The 19,687-nt window shown below is 43.1% G+C and overlaps 1 protein-coding gene across 1 annotated transcript in view; it reads left to right on the top strand.

Annotated features, from left to right (window-relative positions):
* LOC130106773 (E3 ubiquitin-protein ligase RNF123) overlaps positions 1–19,433 on the top strand; it is a 349,957-nt gene extending 330,524 nt beyond the window's left edge. Inside the window, exons 39-40 of the mRNA XM_056273023.1 lie at positions 16,683–16,768; positions 19,316–19,433. Coding sequence (XP_056128998.1) covers positions 16,683–16,768; positions 19,316–19,415 — 186 coding nt within the window. The 3' untranslated portion in view covers positions 19,416–19,433. The remainder of the gene's footprint in view (positions 1–16,682; positions 16,769–19,315) is intronic.
* The last annotated feature ends 254 nt before the right edge of the window (positions 19,434–19,687 follow it).

Raw genomic sequence — 19,687 nt, 5'->3', positions numbered from 1 at the left:
AGCAACTCTTCTGCCGTCGTGGTAGTTCGTAACTGTGCTGCTAACTCTCAAACAAGCCCCGCAGCTGAGGCGAGGATGAACAGGACGTCACTCAATTGTCGAAAATTTCTTTATTTTAACCAACAGGTTACGAACCTTGAAAAGAAAACACACAAAATACAAACATACATCATTCAAATACCCCTCAACTCAAAGCTAACACACAATATAACTCACTCACTCTCACAATCACTCACCAGTCCGTCCTCTCATCCAGTCATACTAAAGAATCCCCGCTCTAAAGCTGTGTTAACTTCCTTGACGTCACCCCCAGAACGTAAATCACCCAATCACAGCAGCTCCCCAACTGAGACCCCAGATGCACGCATTTCTCAACAATAGAATTTCGCAATAAAAGTCCTTATCAAGCGCACAGAAATCACATACATCCGAACTGAAATAAATATCATTATTATTATCAATACTCAGTTTCACTTATGTAACTAACAATTCAAACAATGTTACAATCTAACTACATGTAAACGAAATAACTTTCACAAGTTTGTACTTAAACTAAACTAAAATCTCTGACTAAACACAACTCAAACCCCATCACCCCATAGAAAGTAACACACTAGGCTTGGGCAATTTGACAAATATATCAGCAATTGGTTAAGTCAAAATGGCGGTTATTGTTTTTTTAGCAATTTTTTCGTTGTTTTTGTCCCTTTTTTTGGTAATTTAATGGACTACCTCCTTGAGAATTCAACTCAGTATTTAAACTGAACCGACTCAATAATTAAACCAGTAAAGCGCAATTCAAAGCATGCACGAATAGGAACTGGTAGTTGGAATTGGGCCATATGCATGTTCTTGTTTGATTGATTTTTGACGAGTTTTTCACAAAACAGGGCAGGGACTGCACTGACTAAATGACATTAAGCCCTCTTTAGTGGTTTCTGTGCGATGAATTGGTGCTGAAATGTAACGTCAATTCATAGATCATATTTGAGATCTACACCAAAAACTGTATGTGCAGTTGTGCACCCTGATCATTTAATAGCATAGTTATGTTATCCCCACCTGTTTGTTCAATTGGAGGCTGCAAACAGAAGTGTCCTTCATCTGATGTCGTCGGACAACTGTTCAGCCATCGGGGGGGGGGGGTATTGGCAGTTGCCAGTTTTCAGGCTAACGGTTGCCATTCGGGAAATTTTGACATATTACCCAACCCTAGTTGACGCCCTATCAATGTTCTTGGGTTACTGTGATGACACAGTAATTAACCACTGTTGTGGTGCCTCCCCCACCGCCAAAGCAAAAACCCATACAGTAGCTATATGGCTGCTCTGGATTGAATTTCATTCATTCGGACAAAGCAGATTAGTGTGCAGAGAGCGGAGGACAGGGAGACAGAGAGTTGGATTTAAAGACAAGATTTGAGAGGATGCGGGTGAAAGGATGACAAAATTGGGTCAGTGGTTCAAAAGACTGTCCTCTAAGTCACTGGTCTGATACCCACATCAGCCCAGTGTGTCCTGTTTGGGTTCAGCTTTGCCTGTCTTCTTATTCTAAGTCGCTCTAAAAGCATGCATGAAAATGTACAAATGTAATGAAATAATAGTGTGTACACAAATTCACTAATGCCGGGATCAGGCTACACAATATTTTTGTCTATCACAATGGCCACCATGTCATATAGGCAATCATAGTGCCATAAATTCTTGCCATGTCTTGGCCGAGAAAATAGCAACACTATAATTATGACCCCAACCAATCATCATATTGTAACGTGCATGGATAAGTAGACACGTTGGTCCTTGACTAACGGGTCGGACCCTTTAGTCGACTGGTTAACGTTGTCGCTTGCGGAGTGGGAGATACGGGTTCGCTTCCCGACTGTGGCGGTTCCCGGACTGCCCCTCGAATTCGCTACAGTATGCTGCCTTCACGATTTTGCGCAAGTTTCTATGTCGTCCAGAAGGAGGGTCAAGAAATTGTTGGACCAGAGTGTCATCTGACAGGGTTGCATAGCGGTTGGAAAGGATTAGGCAAGGAGGGGTGGCAGCCCTGTCCGAACTTCTCTTGCGACCATGGACCACCACTTTGGCCCAGGACGGCTGATGGTTAGGTTTCGAGCAGGAGGAGAGCTATGGACAAGTGGAGGGGTCCCACAGACCTGTGTCCTGGATGGTTGCACTGAGAGAGGCAATCCATTTTGACTGCCCAGAAGCCACATCGATGAAGGTGGTCAAAAGGAAGTCTTTCTTATGGAGTTCATCAGGAAGCCGTCGAACATCCTATTCAAGGTCGGCGATCTTTATATTTGCTTTCTTTAGTTGCACACAGTTCTCACAAGGCAAAGTTGGCATAATTGTTTGGTTAGCTTAGCCACAGGCTAGAAACAAGCCACACGCAGCCCAGCACTACAGAATTTGAGGCTTCAGTGTGATCAAGTTAGTGCAGGAGCTGATGATCAAATAAAATCAATAAAGTAATAATAGAGGCAAACCATAAAATCAGTTAGAATAATCTAATGGTCCCAATTAGTTTTTAAAAGTTATTAGTTATTAAAGTTAAAAGCAAGCAGAGCAACAGACAAACAAACTGTCAGCTGGGAACTGGATATGATGAAAATTTGATAAGAAATGTCAGTATTAACACCAGCATTGATGTGTTTCATCACCGTACAGTCATATCATTCAGTTTACAGCTCAAAAAACCACATATAAGTGTTTAATACCTCTTTATTTCAGATATGCATTAAAGAAACAACAAAAAGTAGGATAAGCAGTTTGGATAATGGATGTAGATGTACTTGTATCAAGTCTTCATGATACAAGTACATCTTGGTATCAAGATGTTGACTCAACCCTTCTCATTAACAAAGCTCTAGTTATAGTAACTGTATTGTTTAATACTAAATCAGTATGACTTACTTGTACAGGTCATACAAAGAAGTCCCCTGAAACAGTGCAAAAACTGGCCATATCCATGCTTTTTTTGACTGATTTGGGTAATACCATATGTAAAGAGTTTGATTGTTTCAAAATGGCAGTTTGCATTCATTTATTAGTGTCCTGTAACTGCCATGTGAGTTTTGTCTATTGATTGTCAGTCTGTCTGACTGTCTTTCCATGGTTATATGAGCCACACTGAGCAGAGAGTACATATGTAAGGAGCCACTTTACACATATACTGCTGTGTCTTGCAAATGGTTGCCCAAGAATAGCAGGTTAATTGTGGAGTCTGGAGGAGGTGGGCTGGGATCAGGAAGGGGCCGAATGGCAGCTGCACACTTAGACCTGAACAGAAAAGAGCAAGAGGCTGGACAGAGAGGAGGAGGGAAAAATGAAGGTGAAATATAGAGACGGTCCTTTCAAAGGGAGACAGAAAGCAAGGAGTGATGCGGAGGCGTCAAAGCAGAAAAAAGATGGGAGGGAGGGCCTCCGTTTATCTGATGACAGCTGGAAAAAGAGAAGGGAGGAAAGGGTGGGAGGAAGGACAAGTGAGGTGGAAATAAAGCAGACTGACATTGACATTGAAAGTTGTGGCTTTGAGAGGAAATCAGGTAGTAGGAGGTGCCGAGGCGATGGCTATATACCGAATTGGGGTCACAGCAATCTACAGGGTAATGGACTGAGGTTTTGGGGGGAGGGGTGGTATGAAAATAGAAAGGGGAAGAAAAGTGTGAAAGAGAAGTTTAGTGAAAAAACAACAATGTTAAAGCAAAAACAAGTGTTCGAGTATTGGAGCCAATTCATTTAGTGCGTTTTAACCTTTCGAGGTGGGGGATTTTAAACATCAGACTGAGCTAGTATCTGGTATTTTAATCACTGAGTCATATACCACCCAACAATACCTTGAAATGCTCTTACTGTTTTTGCCGTGGTATCGTCCCGACGGAATCGCACCACCCATAAAGCATATCCAAGCAGATGAGTACAAAATCTAAAAAAAAAAACTGATCCATTGATCCAGATCTGGTGCCAACAAGGGCACTGTTTCGTTGTTTATGATAAGAAACAGGTCAGTTCTTCCTTTAACTTTCATAAGGTTTTGAGATTGGAGAGGAGAGACAACAAGGCCACAAGGTGTCTGTGCCAGGTTTAAGAGGCCATTTAGCAGCTACGAAACCTGTCCAAGTGTCCTTTAGGAATGCTGCCAAACCATTACCTGCTAAGTCACTGGAAGACAATCTTAATAAGTGTGTCAGAAGAGAGAAGAAAAGAGAATGGGAAAGGTGACACTGAGAAAGGATAAGGATAACTGAAAAGAGAACAGGAACCAGAGTGAAAAGTTAGGCTTAACAAGGGAGGGAGCAAGGGATGTGAGAAGAGGAAAGGAAAGAAGAAATTAGATTGGAAGCAGAAACCAGACAGTCCACCAAAGAGTGGTCAAGGGCACAGCCCGAGACGTGACAGAAAGCCAAACTGTGCATTGAACTTTTGAAGTGGAAAGGGTATAAAATAATAGATGGGCTGAGGAACAGAAGCAGAGAAACAGCTGGAGGAAAAGACGTTGTGGCAGGGCTACAGCTTATGGAATGACTAGGTGAAAAATTAAACTCTCACGGGAGGTAGGAGACAAGAACGCAAATGAAGGGTCAGGGTGGGAAGGGTAAAACCTGGCAAAAAAAGAAACATGACTTGGCAAATCTTCATCCTCTAGCTTTGGCTGCTCCCGCTAGCGGTCGCCTCTGTGGATCATCCATTTCCATCTCTTCCCGTCCTCTGCGTCTTCCTCTGTCATACCAGCCACCTGCATGTCCTCCCTCACCACACTGGCAAATAAGTATATGTTATATGATACACACAGACTTGCAGACTATATATATATATATATATATATCAATACAGATACAGGAAAAAACATGTTTAATATACAGGCCTGTTTCGTGCATCGCGCACTCATCAGCTGCTTCCGCTCCTCATTAGTTGAGCACTTATAACAACACCATTGATGGTTTCGGAAAAAAAAGCTATATATATATACAGTGGGGAAAATAATTATTTGACCCCTTGCTGATTTTGTAGGTTTGCCCACTTACAAAGAATGCAACAGTCTATAATTTTAATCATATATACATTTTAACAGTGAGAGATGGAATCCCAAAGAAAATTCCAGAAAATCACATCATATGTGTAATATATTCGCTATATTATCTGGATGTATCCTATACTGCTAATATATCCATAACAGTGATTTGAGCCGAAGACCAATTCCCAACGTCTTGTCCTCTTTATTGTAGCTCTCCGACTGTCGCAGCAGTCAACATCCGGGGTATATGAGAGCCTAGCTTAACCACCACTAGGTAGCGCTGTTGGTCTACTACACTCCTCCCCCTTAAACTATGAAGTTCCCCTAATAAAATCTTATCACTCTAAAACATGCTGATATGGCAAATTACTTTCAGCATCTTTTACTTGGTCATTACTGGTTACACAACCCACTTCGACCCACATTTGCCCATTTACATATCAGTCTCAGGAACTGTTTTTCACATTTTTTTCTGAACAGGAGTTGAACAATTTAGTCTCTCAGGAACTCTTTTATTCAGGAACTCGGCTGATCTTACAAAGACAGTCGTTTTGGAGGTGCCCTCTCTCTCTGAGGGTATCGGCGCTCAACCACCTCAGGGGAAGTGGATGCTCGGTGAGGAGGCGACACGGCCTTGCCCACCGAACCTCGTAAGGGTGTTGCAAGCTTCTCCGGAGCCTGCATCCTTGGAACGGGTGTATCTTCAGGTGAGTACGGGCTAGCACCTATGGCTCCAGGTGTGCCTCCCCCCCCCAAATCCGCAACTGCAGGGTAGGTGTTGCTGATACCCATCTGGTCATCCTGAAACTGAAATGCCTCAGGAGGACTGGAGGGTCGGTCGAACAGCAGATGGTCAATGTGGACTGAACGTCGGTTCACTCCATTCCACACCAGGTAGGTGACTGGTCCGAGTCTCTTTTCCACTGTCCCTTTCGTCCACCTCTCCTTTCCTCCACGGAAGTTTCGGATCAGTACTGAGTCCCCCTCTGACAGATGTCTCAGCTTCAAGGCGGGTTGGTCATGATAGTCCTTCTGCTTTTGTTGTTTGTCCCCCACCACTCGAGCGAGGTCTGGCTTCAGCAGGCTGAACCTGGTCCTAGGCTGACGTTTGAGGAACAGTTCTGCTGGTGTGCAACCTGTAACGCTGTGTGGTGTGGTCCTGTATGACAACAGGAAGTTGGCGAGCCTGTGTTTCACTGTAATAGTGACGTTTTGTTTCTTCTCATCGAGCAGCTGTTTCAGAAGTGAAGCTTTCACCGTCTGGACTGCTCTCTCTGCGGTACCATTAGAAGCAGGATGGTAAGCTGGCACCAAGGTCTGCTTAATGCCGTTGCTTTTCAGGAATGTTTTGTACTCCAGCGAGGTGAATTGTGGACCGTTGTCCGAGACGATCTCCTCAGGAAGACCGTAGGACGAAAAGATGCTCCGCAGCACTTCGATCGTTTTGGCGACGGTAGTTGTTGCCATGGGGATCACCTCAAGCCATTTTGAATGACTGTCTACTAACACTAGGAAGTGTTGCTGATCCTTCTCTGCAAAGTCAATATGTAGCCTCTGCCACACTCTCGTAGGCCACTGCCAGCAGTGTAGTGGTGCTACTGCTGGTAGTTTCCTCACACTCTGACAAGCATCACATTGCTGCATTGCACGTTCGATATCACTGTCCAACTGAGGCCACCATAAATAGCCCCTCGCCAAACTTTTCATCCTGCACCCTCCGGGGTGCCCTTGGTGTAGGTCGTACAGTAGTCGTTCTCTGTGTGCTGGTGGGATGATAATTCAAATTCCCCACAGAATGCATCCTTGTTCCACAGACAGTTCATTCCTTCGGTTGAAGTACGGTTTCAGTGTGTCATCGTTGATGTAACTCGGCCATCCAGACCGGGTCAGTTCCAGTACCTTGCATAGGACTGGGTCCTTGAGAGTGCTCTGTGCAATCTCTGTAGCCTGCACGGGTAGCTCATCTACTAATGAGAAATAAAAAATGCTGTTCTCCTCCGCTGTTTTGTCCCTTTCTTTCCCCGGCAGTCTAGATAACGCATCCGCATTTGCATTGTCCGCTGACGTTCTGTACTCTATACTGTAGTCATAAGCCATAAGCCTCAGTGCCCATCTCTGCATACGCAAAGCGGCTAGTGTAGGGATTTCTGACTTGGGTCCTAAGATGGCAAGGAGGGGTTTGTGGTCAGTTATTAAACTGAATTTGCGGCCATAGAGATATTTATGAAATTTGGTCACGCCAAATATTATGGCCAACGCCTCCTTCTCTATCTGACTATATTTACTCTCTGCCTCTGTCAACGTACGTGACGAAAAGGCGATTGGTTTCTCGTCCCCATTTTCCATTATGTGTGACATTACCGCACCTATCCCATAAGGGGATGCATCACAAGCTAATCTCAGTGGTTTCTGCGTGTCGTAGTGTACTACTACTGAGCTTTTCACTAACTGTTCTTTGGCAGCCTTGAATGCTGCTGCACACTCTGGTGTCCATTTCCATTCGACTTCCTTCTTCAGGAGTTGGTGTAGTGGCTGCAATACGGTCGACAGATCTTTCATGAAACGGCCATAATAGTTTAACAGTCCTAGGAATGACCGTAGCTCTGTGACGTTTGTGGGCTGGGGTGCATTTACGATGGCGGCAACCTTTGTCTCAGTGGGGTGAAGTCCCTCTTTATCTATCAGATGCCCCAGGTACTCTACTTTCTCCTGCATGAAGTCACATTTTGCTCTTTTCACTCTTACCCCGTAGCTCTCCAGTCAGCTCAAAACCTCATCTAGGTTCCTCAGGTGCTCCTCTCTTGTTCTGCCTGTGACTAGTATGTCATCGAGGAAGCAGGTCACGTGCTCTAAGCCTTGTAGTATCTGGTCCATCACATTCTGGAACATAGAAGGTGCACTCGACACTCCATATGAAAGTCTGTGATAAACATACAGTCCTTTGTGGGTATTTATTGTTAAATACTTCTCTGAGTCCTTCTCTAACTCAAGCTGTTGGTAGGCATGTGAGAGATCTAATTTGCTAAAGAGAGTGCCCCCGGCCAGTGTGGCGAAGAGATCCTCGGCGTTCGGTAGTGGATAGGTCTCCTCTTCCACACTCTGATTAACCGTGACTTTATAGTCTCCACAGATACGAATTGACTTGTCTGATTTGGGTACAACTACTATCGGGGCAGCCCACTGACTATGGTCTATCTTTGAGATAATACCAGCTTTTTTCAGCCTATCTAGCTCTTTTTCAACTGCGTCTTTTAGTGCGTATGGCACTGGTCTTGCCTTTCTGAAGACAGGTTTTGTATCTGGCTTCACTTTGATATTTGCCTTAAATTCACGAACAGTGCCAGGCTCCTCAGCAAATACTGCTTTGTGTCTCTGTAACACTGCCTCTACATCTGTGTTATCACTGCCCCCTGCTGGTGTAACTGAGACTATGCTTGCCCAGTCTAGTTTAAAATTGGCCAGCCAGTTACGGCCAAAGAGGGCTGGTCTGTCACCTTTCACAATCACAAGAGGTAAATCTCCACTCTGGTTGTCATATTTCGCATTGACAGTCACTTGGGCCATCAAGGGAATGTTCTCACCGGAAAAGGTTGACAGACACACTTTATTTTCTTTCAGTGGCAGGTGTGAGAGATGTTCCTTGTACACTATCTCAGATACCAGGGTTACGGCAGCTCCTGTGTCAAGCTGCATGTCTACAGGGTTTCCTTCTAACTTAATACTGACCTTAATGTCCTTTTTTCCATTACCAACTGTATTCGTGGAGTACACTGTATTCATCGGATACGCACCAAACAGTTCATCCTCATTTCCATCTCCTCTCTCACTTGGACTGTGGTCTTCAGCCACATACTGTGTATGTCCCTGTCTATTTTTAGTTTTACACATTCTTGCTACGTGCCCTACCTTGGAACACTTGTGGCATGTCTCGGTTTTATACCTACATACTTGAGCTGCATGGTTGTTACCTCCACATCGGTAACAGGGTTGGTGCGTTTCTGTTCTCTGTGGTCTAGAGTTGTCACTGGTAGGTTGCTTGCTTTTCCACTCGCTGGTGGACGACTTGCTTCTCCACACACCCTTGCTTGTTCTCTTCTTGTCTATCTTATTCACAGTTGCAGCTCCGCTTGGTTTGCTGGCAAACTCCAGTGTATTCTTTGACGCCATTTCCATAGATAAGGCCAGCTCACATGCTTTTGCAAAAGTCAGATTGTGTTCTGCGAGCAACTTTCTCTGAATAGCCTCCACCTTTAAACCACTAACAAATCGGTCTCTCAATGCTTCATTTAAATGCTGACCGAATTCACAATGTGTGGACAAGTGCTTTAAAACAACCACATAATCACACACTGACTCATTTTCTAGTTGGTTTCTTTTCTGAAATCTAAAACGTTCAACTATGATTAGTGGCTTGGGTTTATAATGGGATGCTAGTTTCCCGCTCAGTACTGCATACGTGAGGCTACTCCGTTTTTCTGGTATGCAGAGGTTCTTTAGTAGGCCATAGGCTTCTGCGCCTATCACAGACAGGAAAACATTGGCCTTCTTACCGTCCTCCACTTCATTAACGATCATCCATTGCTCCAATCTTTCAAGGTACGACTCGAAGTCCTCTTTACCTTCCTTGTATTCAGCAATATTGCCGATGAAATGCGCCATGCTTGTGCTTGGCTTGGCTAGCTAGTCTTTTCTTGCTAGCTGGCTGGAAGCTAGCTTGTAGCGTCACGTTGCTTCGTCCGCTTTTATTAACTACCGGGATTACCTTCTCACATTAAAGGTATCCCATCCTCGTCGCCACTGTAATATATTCGCTATATTATCTGGATGTATCCTATACTGCTAATATATCCATAACAGTGATTTGAGCCGAAGACCAATTCCCAACGTCTTGTCCTCTTTATTGTAGCTCTCCGACTGTCGCAGCAGTCAACATCCGGGGTATATGAGAGCCTAGCTTAACCACCACTAGGTAGCGCTGTTGGTCTACTACAATATGAATTTATAAAAATTAATAACCACCTGATTTAGAAAAATAAGTATTTGATCCCCTACCAAACAGCAAGTATTCTGGCTCCCACAAACCAGTTAGTTTTTCTTTAAGATGCACCCCCAATCCCAACTAATTACCCACATAAAATACACCTGCATTACCTCGTTACCTGTACAAAAGATACCTGTCCACACCCAATCAATCAGATTTCAACATCTCCATCATGGGCAAGACCAAAGAGCTGTCTAAGGACACCAGGGACAAGATTGTAGACCTGCACAAGGCTGGGATGGGCTACAAGAGAATTGGAAAGCATCTTTGAGAGAAAGTAACAACTGTTGGTGCAGTTATCAGGAAATGGAGGGAACACCACACCACCGCCAACCTTCCTCGGTCTGGGGCTCCACGCAAGATCTCGCCTCGTGGGGTGTCCCTGATCATGCGAACGGTGAGGAATCATCCCAGAACCACAAGGGGGGAACTGGTTAATGACCTGAAGGCATCTGGGACCACAGTTACAAAGCAAACGGTTAGTAACACACTACGCCATCATGGATTAAAATCCTGCAGCACACGCAAGGTCCCACTGCTCAAGAAGGCACATGTACAGGCCCGTCTGCAGTTCGCCAATGAACACCTGGACGACTCAGAAGAGGCCTGGAAGAAGGTGATGTGGTTGGATGAGACCAAAATAGAACTTTTCGGGCTCAACTCAACTCGCCGTGTTTGGAGGGTGAAGAACACGGAGTACAACCCAAAGAACACCATCCCCACCGTCAAGCATGGGGGTGGCAACATCATTCTTTGGGGGTGCTTTTGAGCCAAGGGGACAGGACAACTCCATCGCATTGAGGGGAGGATGGACGGGGCCATGTACCGTGGAATTCTGGGCCAACACCTCCTTCCCTCAGTGAGAGCGTTGAAGATGGGTCGTGGATGGGTGTTCCAACACGACAACGACCCAAAGCACACCGCCAAAGCAACCAAAGAGTGGCTGAAGAAGAAGCACATCAAGGTTCTGGAATGGCCTAGCCAGTCTCCAGACCTGAATCCAATCGAAAATCTTTGGAGGGAGCTTAAAATTCGGGTTGCCAGGCGACAGCCTCGAAACCTGAACAATTTGGAGGCTGTCTGCAGGGAGGAGTGGGCCAACATCCCTGCCGAAATGTGCACAAACCTTGTCAGAAACTATAAAAACCGTTTGACATCTGTGCTGGCCAATAATGGCTTTTCTACTAAATATTAACATAATGTTTGTCCAGGGGTTCAAATATTTATTTTGGACCAAAAATATGCAAATAAATTCATAAAATTCATACAACGTCTTATTCCACTTTTTTGGTCATATTCTGTCTCTCACTGTTAAAATGAACCTACGCTTAAAATTATAGACTGTTGCACTCTTTGTAAGTGGGCAAACTTACAAAATCAGCAAGGGGTCAAATAATTATTTTCCCCACTGTATGTGTGTGTGTGTGTGTGTATGTGTGTGTGTGTGTGGGGAAAGTGCTCAACGAATAAGGAGCAAAATAATCCAGTGAGTCAAGTAAATTCTTTATGAGACAGTACAAGCCTGTTTCATGCTATAAGCAATCATCAGCTGTCAAGTAAAGCTACTCGGGAAAGAACATGCCATTTACTGTGATGTGCATGACTATGCTTTGTTCTTTGAGAGGATTTTCCAGGTGGTTGAATAATTAATGTTTCTGTCCGCAAATGACCAAATATAACGGCTTAAAGATGTTACATTCTTTAAATGGTTGTTTCTAAAGCTACACATGTGTGCATTAAACCTCTTTTTGAATGTTCACTCTGTTAGACCGACGTGTGTCTCTATTTTGCCGTTGTCATTTCTCATCACCGTAGCTTGGTAGATAACTCCTTTCGTCTGGCATTTTCTTTCGAGGGGGCATGAGTCGTTCACACGGCAGTTGCATCCGGGGGGGGGGGGGGGTCCGGTTCTGATGAAGGTGTCATTGATTTGTTCATGATTCTTTTGTTGTGGGACGATATTATTTGTTGAATGTTAGTCATGCAGCTGTAACTAATTTTGATGGTGTTCCTATTGGATATCTTCCTCAGTTGATGGTCCAGGGTAAAGCACTTATCCAAAAGTTGAAAAAACTGCTTACCGATGTTTGTGGCCATGGTATCACTGTAGGGGGGGTTGTACCAGGTAATGTTTCGTTTTCTGCTACGTTTGTTGATTTTCTGGCAGTCAGTGTTTAATGGTGGACTGCACTTGAGCTTAAAATTGTAGCCGCTCTTTTGTAATGCATGTTGGTACGGGGGTGTAGCTTCATTGGAGATGGACTCATTAGATGATCATTTTGAGAGTCTTCTCTTTATGCTTTCTGGGATGTTCTTCAAGATGGAGGGTGGGTGGTTGCTCTCTCTATGGACATACTGCAGTGTGTTGTTGGGCTTAATGCACGGCTTGTATGTGCCGTTCCTAAGGTCCATTGAGATGTCCAGAAAGTCTATTTGTTTTTTGTTTGCTTCAGTTGTGATTTTTTTTTAGCCCATTGTTTGAGAATATTTTGCAGATTGTTTTCTTATTTTGCTCGACCTCTATTGGTGTTTTGCTACAAATTGCTAGCCCATCATCCCTATAGAGTCCGACATTGATGTCTAGGTCTGGTAGTTGAGACAACAAATACATTCCAATTAGTTCACAGATTTCTGCCCCGCCGAAGCTGCCCATGGTTACATCAAATTTGCTATTACCTTTTTTTCTGCCATGAGTTTCCATTGTGGTACAAAAGCGATTCCTTCGCCTGGTATATAAAGTCTCTGTCTTGCTCGGATATCACTGTGTTTTTGCGGCAAATCAGTGTCTTTGGATAGTAACTCTGCTTATGGAGGGGTAGAACTTGCAGATATCAGAACATATGGATTTGCAGTTCTTCTTTGTCAACTGTGTTCTTTTTTTTTTAAAGTTTTTTTTTCCCCTTTTTTCCAATTTTCTCCCCAATTTGTATCCGGCCAATTACCCAACTCCTCTTGAGCCGTCCCGTTCGCTGCTCCACCTCCTCTCCGCCGATCCGGGGGTGCCCCAACCGACCAGAGGAGGCGCCAGTGCAGCGACCAGGACACATACCCACATCCGACTTCCCACCCGCAGACACAGCCAATTGTGTCTGTAGGGACGCCCGACCAAGCCGGAGGTAACACGGGGATTCGACCCGGCGATCCCGCGTTGGTAGGCAACGGAATAGACCGCTATGCTACCCGGGCGCCGTCATCTGTGTTCTTAAACCATTCTAATACTTGGTTCGTGTTTTTCCATTCGTTTAAGGGGACTTTTTTCAAGATTTGATCGTTCATGTTTTCGATTATTTTTTTACTTATCTTTCTGATTTCCGGTTTGGTGGGGTTGATCAGTCAACATGTTGGCTTGTTTAAAAAATTTGGTTTGTGGTCCTTCAGGGTGATAAAGACTTGGTTCCGGACAGTGGCATCAATGCAGTTGTCTAATTTTAGGTGCGAGGTGATATTTTTTATCTTTCATCGTTACTTCTCTTTCAGCAATCTCTGAGCCCTCTTGTATGATGTTGTGATGTTATTTTCTAGGAGGTCACCATATTGCTCGGGTTTTAATTTGCAAAAGTTAGTGTTTTTGCTGGCTGCAATGAGGAGCATATCATCTTCTCTCTTTTTTGAACCATGCAATTTCTTCTGGAATGTTTTAATCATTTCGAGCATGCCATCAAGAGTTTCAGTTCAGGGATGGACGGCGGTGATTTTGTAGATTTGAATCCATAAATTTGTTTGTCAATTTGCTTGTCAATTATTATAATATGGAAATAATGACAGGGTTAGACCAAAACCACAAACCGATTGAATACTTGTGTAAATGAGAGATTTCAAGTTTTTGACTTTTAATAAATTTGCAAAACTTTCTAAAAATATGTTCTCACTTTGTCAATATGGGTTATTGCAGATTGGTGGACAAAAGTGGTAATATTATCCATTTAAAATTAAATCTACAATACAATAAAGTTTGCAAAAAAGTGAAGGGGTCTGAATATTTTCTGAAGCCACTGTATATATATATATTCCCAAATTCAAACATCATGAATTAATGAAAATCTTTAAATGAGGAATACACTTAAAGAAGTCCTTCTGGTATATCTTGACCCCAGCAGAATTGCCCACCAGCACTGCAAGGTCATTCATATTGAAATATGTAAAGATAGGCTTGACAGTCAGAATGCAAAACCAAATCCCTTATTAAGCAGGTCTCACTTTTTTTTTGGGGGGGGGGGGCTTTTCAGTATTGTTCTGGGTTAAGTTGACAGCTGGCACATCGTTTCTACAGTTGAGCTGAAAAGTAGCAGAGCAAGAGAGGGAAATGAAAACGGAGAAAAAGGGGAGAGGAGAGAGGTGGGAGGAAGGACAAAGATGGTAGGGGGAGAGGAGAGGAGAGGTAGGTGGCCACTAATTATTCAGTTGCATTGAATTGATGAGTAAGAGAAGGAGATATTCACTGAAGCAATTTGGGCTATGGAGGGTCTGGAGCTGTAGGAAATATAGTTAAAATAAAGTGGGATTGGAGTAGAAACAAGGAGACAGTGTCATAGATGAGAAGCACAACTGTTTTGTGACTTTGTCATGAACAGAGCAATATGAGGTCATTGTCTCAATGTTGCAGTTGGAACAAGGTCTGGTATTGACGGCACATTTTCAGCTGAGCAGCTAAGGTTTCATATTGTTTACTTAATATCCTGACTGGACACTTAACATTGATGTTGTGAAATAGATACTTTTGCACTGGTTCAACAGAGATGTACTCTAGATGCACTCACAAACGTTTTTGGAGGGGTCCTTGAATCTATCCACATAGTAAATGGACTGCATTTATAAAGCACTTTTCTCCAAAGCACTTTACAATTAATGCCTCTCATATTTACGCACACACACACACGTGCGCGCACGCACACACACACACACACCGATGGCGGTGTCAACCATGCAAAGTAACAACCAGCTCATTGGGAGCAGTTAGGGGTCTTCCTCAGAGACACCTCAACATTTATACCAGAAGGGAGCCGAGGATCAAGCCATTGCCACCCCTATGGTACCGATAAAAATGAGACTAAATGTCAGCTTATGAACAAGTTAGGAGCCAGGTTCATCAAAAAACAAGAAAAGGCAAAAAGGACAGCATGGAAGAACGGTTTCGATATTGATTACAGAAAAGCAGAGGAGCATTATGGGAGATTGAGTGAACAGCAGATAAAAATGCAGAGAAAAGGAGAGGAGCCAGCAAAAGCCTTGTGTCAGTTAGTGTCACAGATTGAATGGATTGAATTGTTTTGTCTGAAACTTGGCTAAACAAATCTATCACAGACATTCATTGCAATTGAGAGTGACAATGTTTTTTGTTGTGACCGTCCCAGAAAAGGTGGTACGGTTGCCATTTATTTATTTATTTTATTTATTTTTTTATTACTTTATTGATCCCCGTGGGGAAAGTCTTCTTCTGCATTTAACCCATCCTAGCTGTATAGCTAGGAGCAGTGGGCAGCTGCCATGCAGCGCCTGGGAATCAATATCAATTTATATATTAAGAAAAAAGAAAAAAAAACTTGCTGCTATCCTATCATCAGTATGTCTCAGCAAACTGATTAAATTAAGTTTATTTTTTAGGAATAAAACCTGTTTCTCCCTCCAGGCAAGGAAACACTTGATTTTGGCAACTTTCTTTTTCTTTTTTTTACCTTTATTGGATTATACACACTGCTATTTATGGATGCACCTGACCAGTACCTAAAGACGTTGGACACTGTATGCCATTATGCTTTACGTTTTATCACTGACTGTGGCAATCTCCTACACCATTGCACTCTGTATGCTGCTGCTAAGTGGCCATCTCTGTCTGTCCGCAGACTTTCACTTTGGTTGGCTTTTATATATAAATCTCTCCTTGGACTGGTTCTTCCTTATCTGTGTACATACATTTGTAAAAACCAAAATCAGTATGGCCTGTGATCTCATGATATTCTACAGATGTTGGTCCCCAGAGGTAGAACAGAATTAGGCTAAAAAGCTTGTAAATGCACTGCCCCTGGCATAATGTACAGAAGGATGTGAAATTGTCAGCTGATTGGGGGATTTAAGTCAATTTTAAAGCATCAAGAAACTAGTACTACTCTTGGTCAATGTGATTGTTCCTAAATTTTTCACCGAATTGCCCATGCATCCATCATAACTGGATTTTTGTCCTTGATCTTGTATTGCATACTGGATATTGTGCTCATAAATTTGTAGAGTGTGACAGTTGTATTTGTCTGTTGTTTGTATTATTTATGTTTATTGTTGTAACAATGTTTATGCTGCTCTCTTGGCCAGGTCACTCTTGAAAAAGAGTTTAATCTCAATGAGACTTTTACCTGGTTAAATAAAGTATATATACACAGTCTGTTGATAAATAAGAACAGCAAAGATATAAAAGCCATATGAATTTGATGGGTCCAACTAAACATGTGGATTGAATGAGTATGTACTTATTTTCTTACTGAAGACAATTTTGCATTTATCTTGCCTATTTATGCGAGTACCTAAAGACTCAAAAGAAACTCACAAGCATTATTGAGGTACTATGGATGCCATCAACAACTTGATGTTCCAAACTCTGTCCAAAGTGACTTGTTCTGTTTCCCCCCCCCAGCCAACCAGTGAGGAGGACCTCTGCCCCATCTGCTACGCTCACTCCATCTCTGCTATCTTCAAGCCCTGCTCACACAAGTCCTGCAAGTGAGTCACATACAAAATCCAGAACAAACAAACAAATAAAACACAAATAAATGCAAAAATGAGACACACACACACACACACACCGCCAACAACAAAAACAAATAAACACCTACACACAAATACTACAGACACACATTTTTAAACATTTATTTCACCTTTATGACAAAAAGCACATCCAAACACGTGCAAACATTGTGAAAGACAAACACACACACTCACACTCCTGTTATCCCCACTACTTCCCTTTCATGTTCATGCTGGTATCCATTCAGTTATCAAATATATCTCACAAATGCAAGTCCCCCCTCCCCCCCCCATTGTTCCCATTTAATTATTGTAGCAATAATAATAATTACATTTATATAGCGTTTTTTAAGACATCCAAAGCGCTTCACATTTGAAGGGGGAAATTCACTTCAACCACCACCAATGTGTAACACCCACTTGGCTGATGCACGGCAGCCATTTTGTGCTAGAATGCTCACCACACATCAGCTTGAGGTGGAAAGGGAGGAATCATTGAGCCAATTACATGGTGGGTTGGTTAGGTGGCCAGATGGAGAGAGCAAGGTTGGAAATTTTGCCAGGACATCAGGGAACCCCCTACTCTTTGCGATAAGTGCCATGGGATCTTTAATGACCACAGTGAGTCAGGACCTCGGTCATCTGAAGGACGGCATCTCCTACAGCGCAATGTCCCCATCCCTGCACTGGGGCATTAGGATTTTATATTTGTTGTTTTCATTAGGACCAGAGGGATGACTGCCCCCTACTGGCCCACCAACACCACTTGCGGCAGCAACTCAGTTTTCCCGGGAGTTCTCCCATCCAAGTACTAGCCAAGCACATACCTACTTAGCTTCCGTCATTTGGCAGAGCCAGTATAGATGTTGGTATGGCTGCTGGCTATGATAATTGATAGTAATTGATCATAGAGGTTTTAACTGGAAAAGAATACTGACTCAGCATGGAGGCTTAAAGGCTAAATAGAATTTGAAAAAAATTGGAAAAAATATGGTGTTTGAAATTCACTAGTCCAGTCATTTACATTTACATTTTAGGCTGCTGACATTCTGACACAGAGAGGCAGCAAATGAGTGGTAAGGGGCTCAGTACCCTGTTCAAGTACACTTCACATGAGGGGATAGTGTGAGGAGGTTCAACTTTGAGATATCAGGACAGATATTTGTGTGGAAATCTTGTTAAGAGTATCCAGCCTTGGTGGGGCAACTGGTGTTATGTCATTATAGTTAACATTATATCATATGATAGCATTATATCAGTTAACAATATATCATTTAATAATTTTCATTCTCACTCACTCTATATATGCAGCAGCACAGCTGGCTCTCCAGAGCAGTATCCTGTTGCCAATTGGCCACACTGATTCAAATGACAGACTGACAGATTGACAGACTCACACACACACACACACACAAAACAGACAGATGGCCTTTAAAAGCCTTTGGGTTCATTCTATGCTAAAAAGCATCCTTGAATCTGTACAGACATACATACATACATGCACATACAGCAAAACACACATACACACTAACATATACGAAAAAGCCTTGACAACATACCAGCATTTAATACAGTGAATAAAAATACTTTGACTGTGTGTGTGTGTGAGTCAGCAATTTGATAATTGCTGATCCTGGCCAATACCTGCAGGGAGCAGACCTTAGTCCAACTCATATTTCAATACATCTTTCATGATCTCCCAAAGGTGCGCCTGATTTAGCTTAGCTGGCATGCCAACTAAGCAGCTGTATGGATTTTTCTAGTTCCACCACTGTGGCTGATTGAACATATTTTTTCATATACTCCACTTTGAACCAGTCTGACTATAGCTGGTAATAATCACATTCATGACCTGGCTCTTTTTTCTTTTTTCCTTTGACTGCATCTTTCTTTGTCAGCCATCGCTCCTGTCTCTCACTTACCCTTGCTCAGACTCCCCACTCTTTTTTCGAGCCCTATTCCTCTCTTTTCCCTCTATCACACTCTCATTTTTCCCCTTTTCCTTATCTCTCTATCCTGTCGTCATCCCTACCTCTTGTATTCTCTCTCTCTCACTCTCTCTTTCACCCCACTCTCTCTCGCTTCCTCTCCTCGCTGTCTCTCTCTCCTTCTCTAGCCTCATCCTCCAAATTTGCTGTTTTTACTTCCCTCTCTATCTACCTCTCTATCCTCTGTCGCTCTCTCTCCTTTTGTCTTTCTATATCCTTGCCTATCTCTGTTTCCCCTTTTCCTCACCTTCTTCTTTTGCTTTCCACACCCCTTTCCCTTTCTTAACAGTCAGTTTTTATTTTTTCTGTTTTCTTCATCTATCCTTCACTTTCCACTTTATCCTCTTCCTTCATCAAGCAGAGGGGGTTGGCAAGTGATTAAAAAGCTTTTCTGTGGTGTGCCTTAGACCTCCCTGTGGATGGATGGGTGGTCAAGTAAAAGGAAAGTTTTCCTATGGGGATCAGCACAATAATGCTGTTTTGACTCTCTCTCTCTCTCTCTCTCTCTCTCTCTCTCTCACTCACACACACACAGAGCCTGTATCAACCAGCATCTAATGAACAACAAGGACTGCTTCTTCTGCAAGGCCACTATCACTGGGGTCGAAGACTACAGCAAGCCTGCTGGCTCTTAACCCATTGCTACAGGACTAACACACACACACACACACACCCATTGCACAACAACATACATATACGTGAACACAGCCATAAACAATGAACATGCACACACATTTTGGAATGCACGCACATGCATGTACAGGCACATACTTAGACAAACACACCTAAAAGTTGAAAAGAAAATGTCATAGAGGAAAATCTGTGTGATGACCTGAGAGACACACGCACACACATGCACACATGCGCACACACACACACACACACACACACACACACACACACAAAC

Source organism: Lampris incognitus, chromosome 2 (genome assembly GCF_029633865.1).
Source record: "Lampris incognitus isolate fLamInc1 chromosome 2, fLamInc1.hap2, whole genome shotgun sequence".
Taxonomy (NCBI): Eukaryota; Metazoa; Chordata; class Actinopteri; order Lampriformes; family Lampridae; genus Lampris; species Lampris incognitus.
This window is presented reverse-complemented; position numbering and strand designations above follow the sequence as displayed.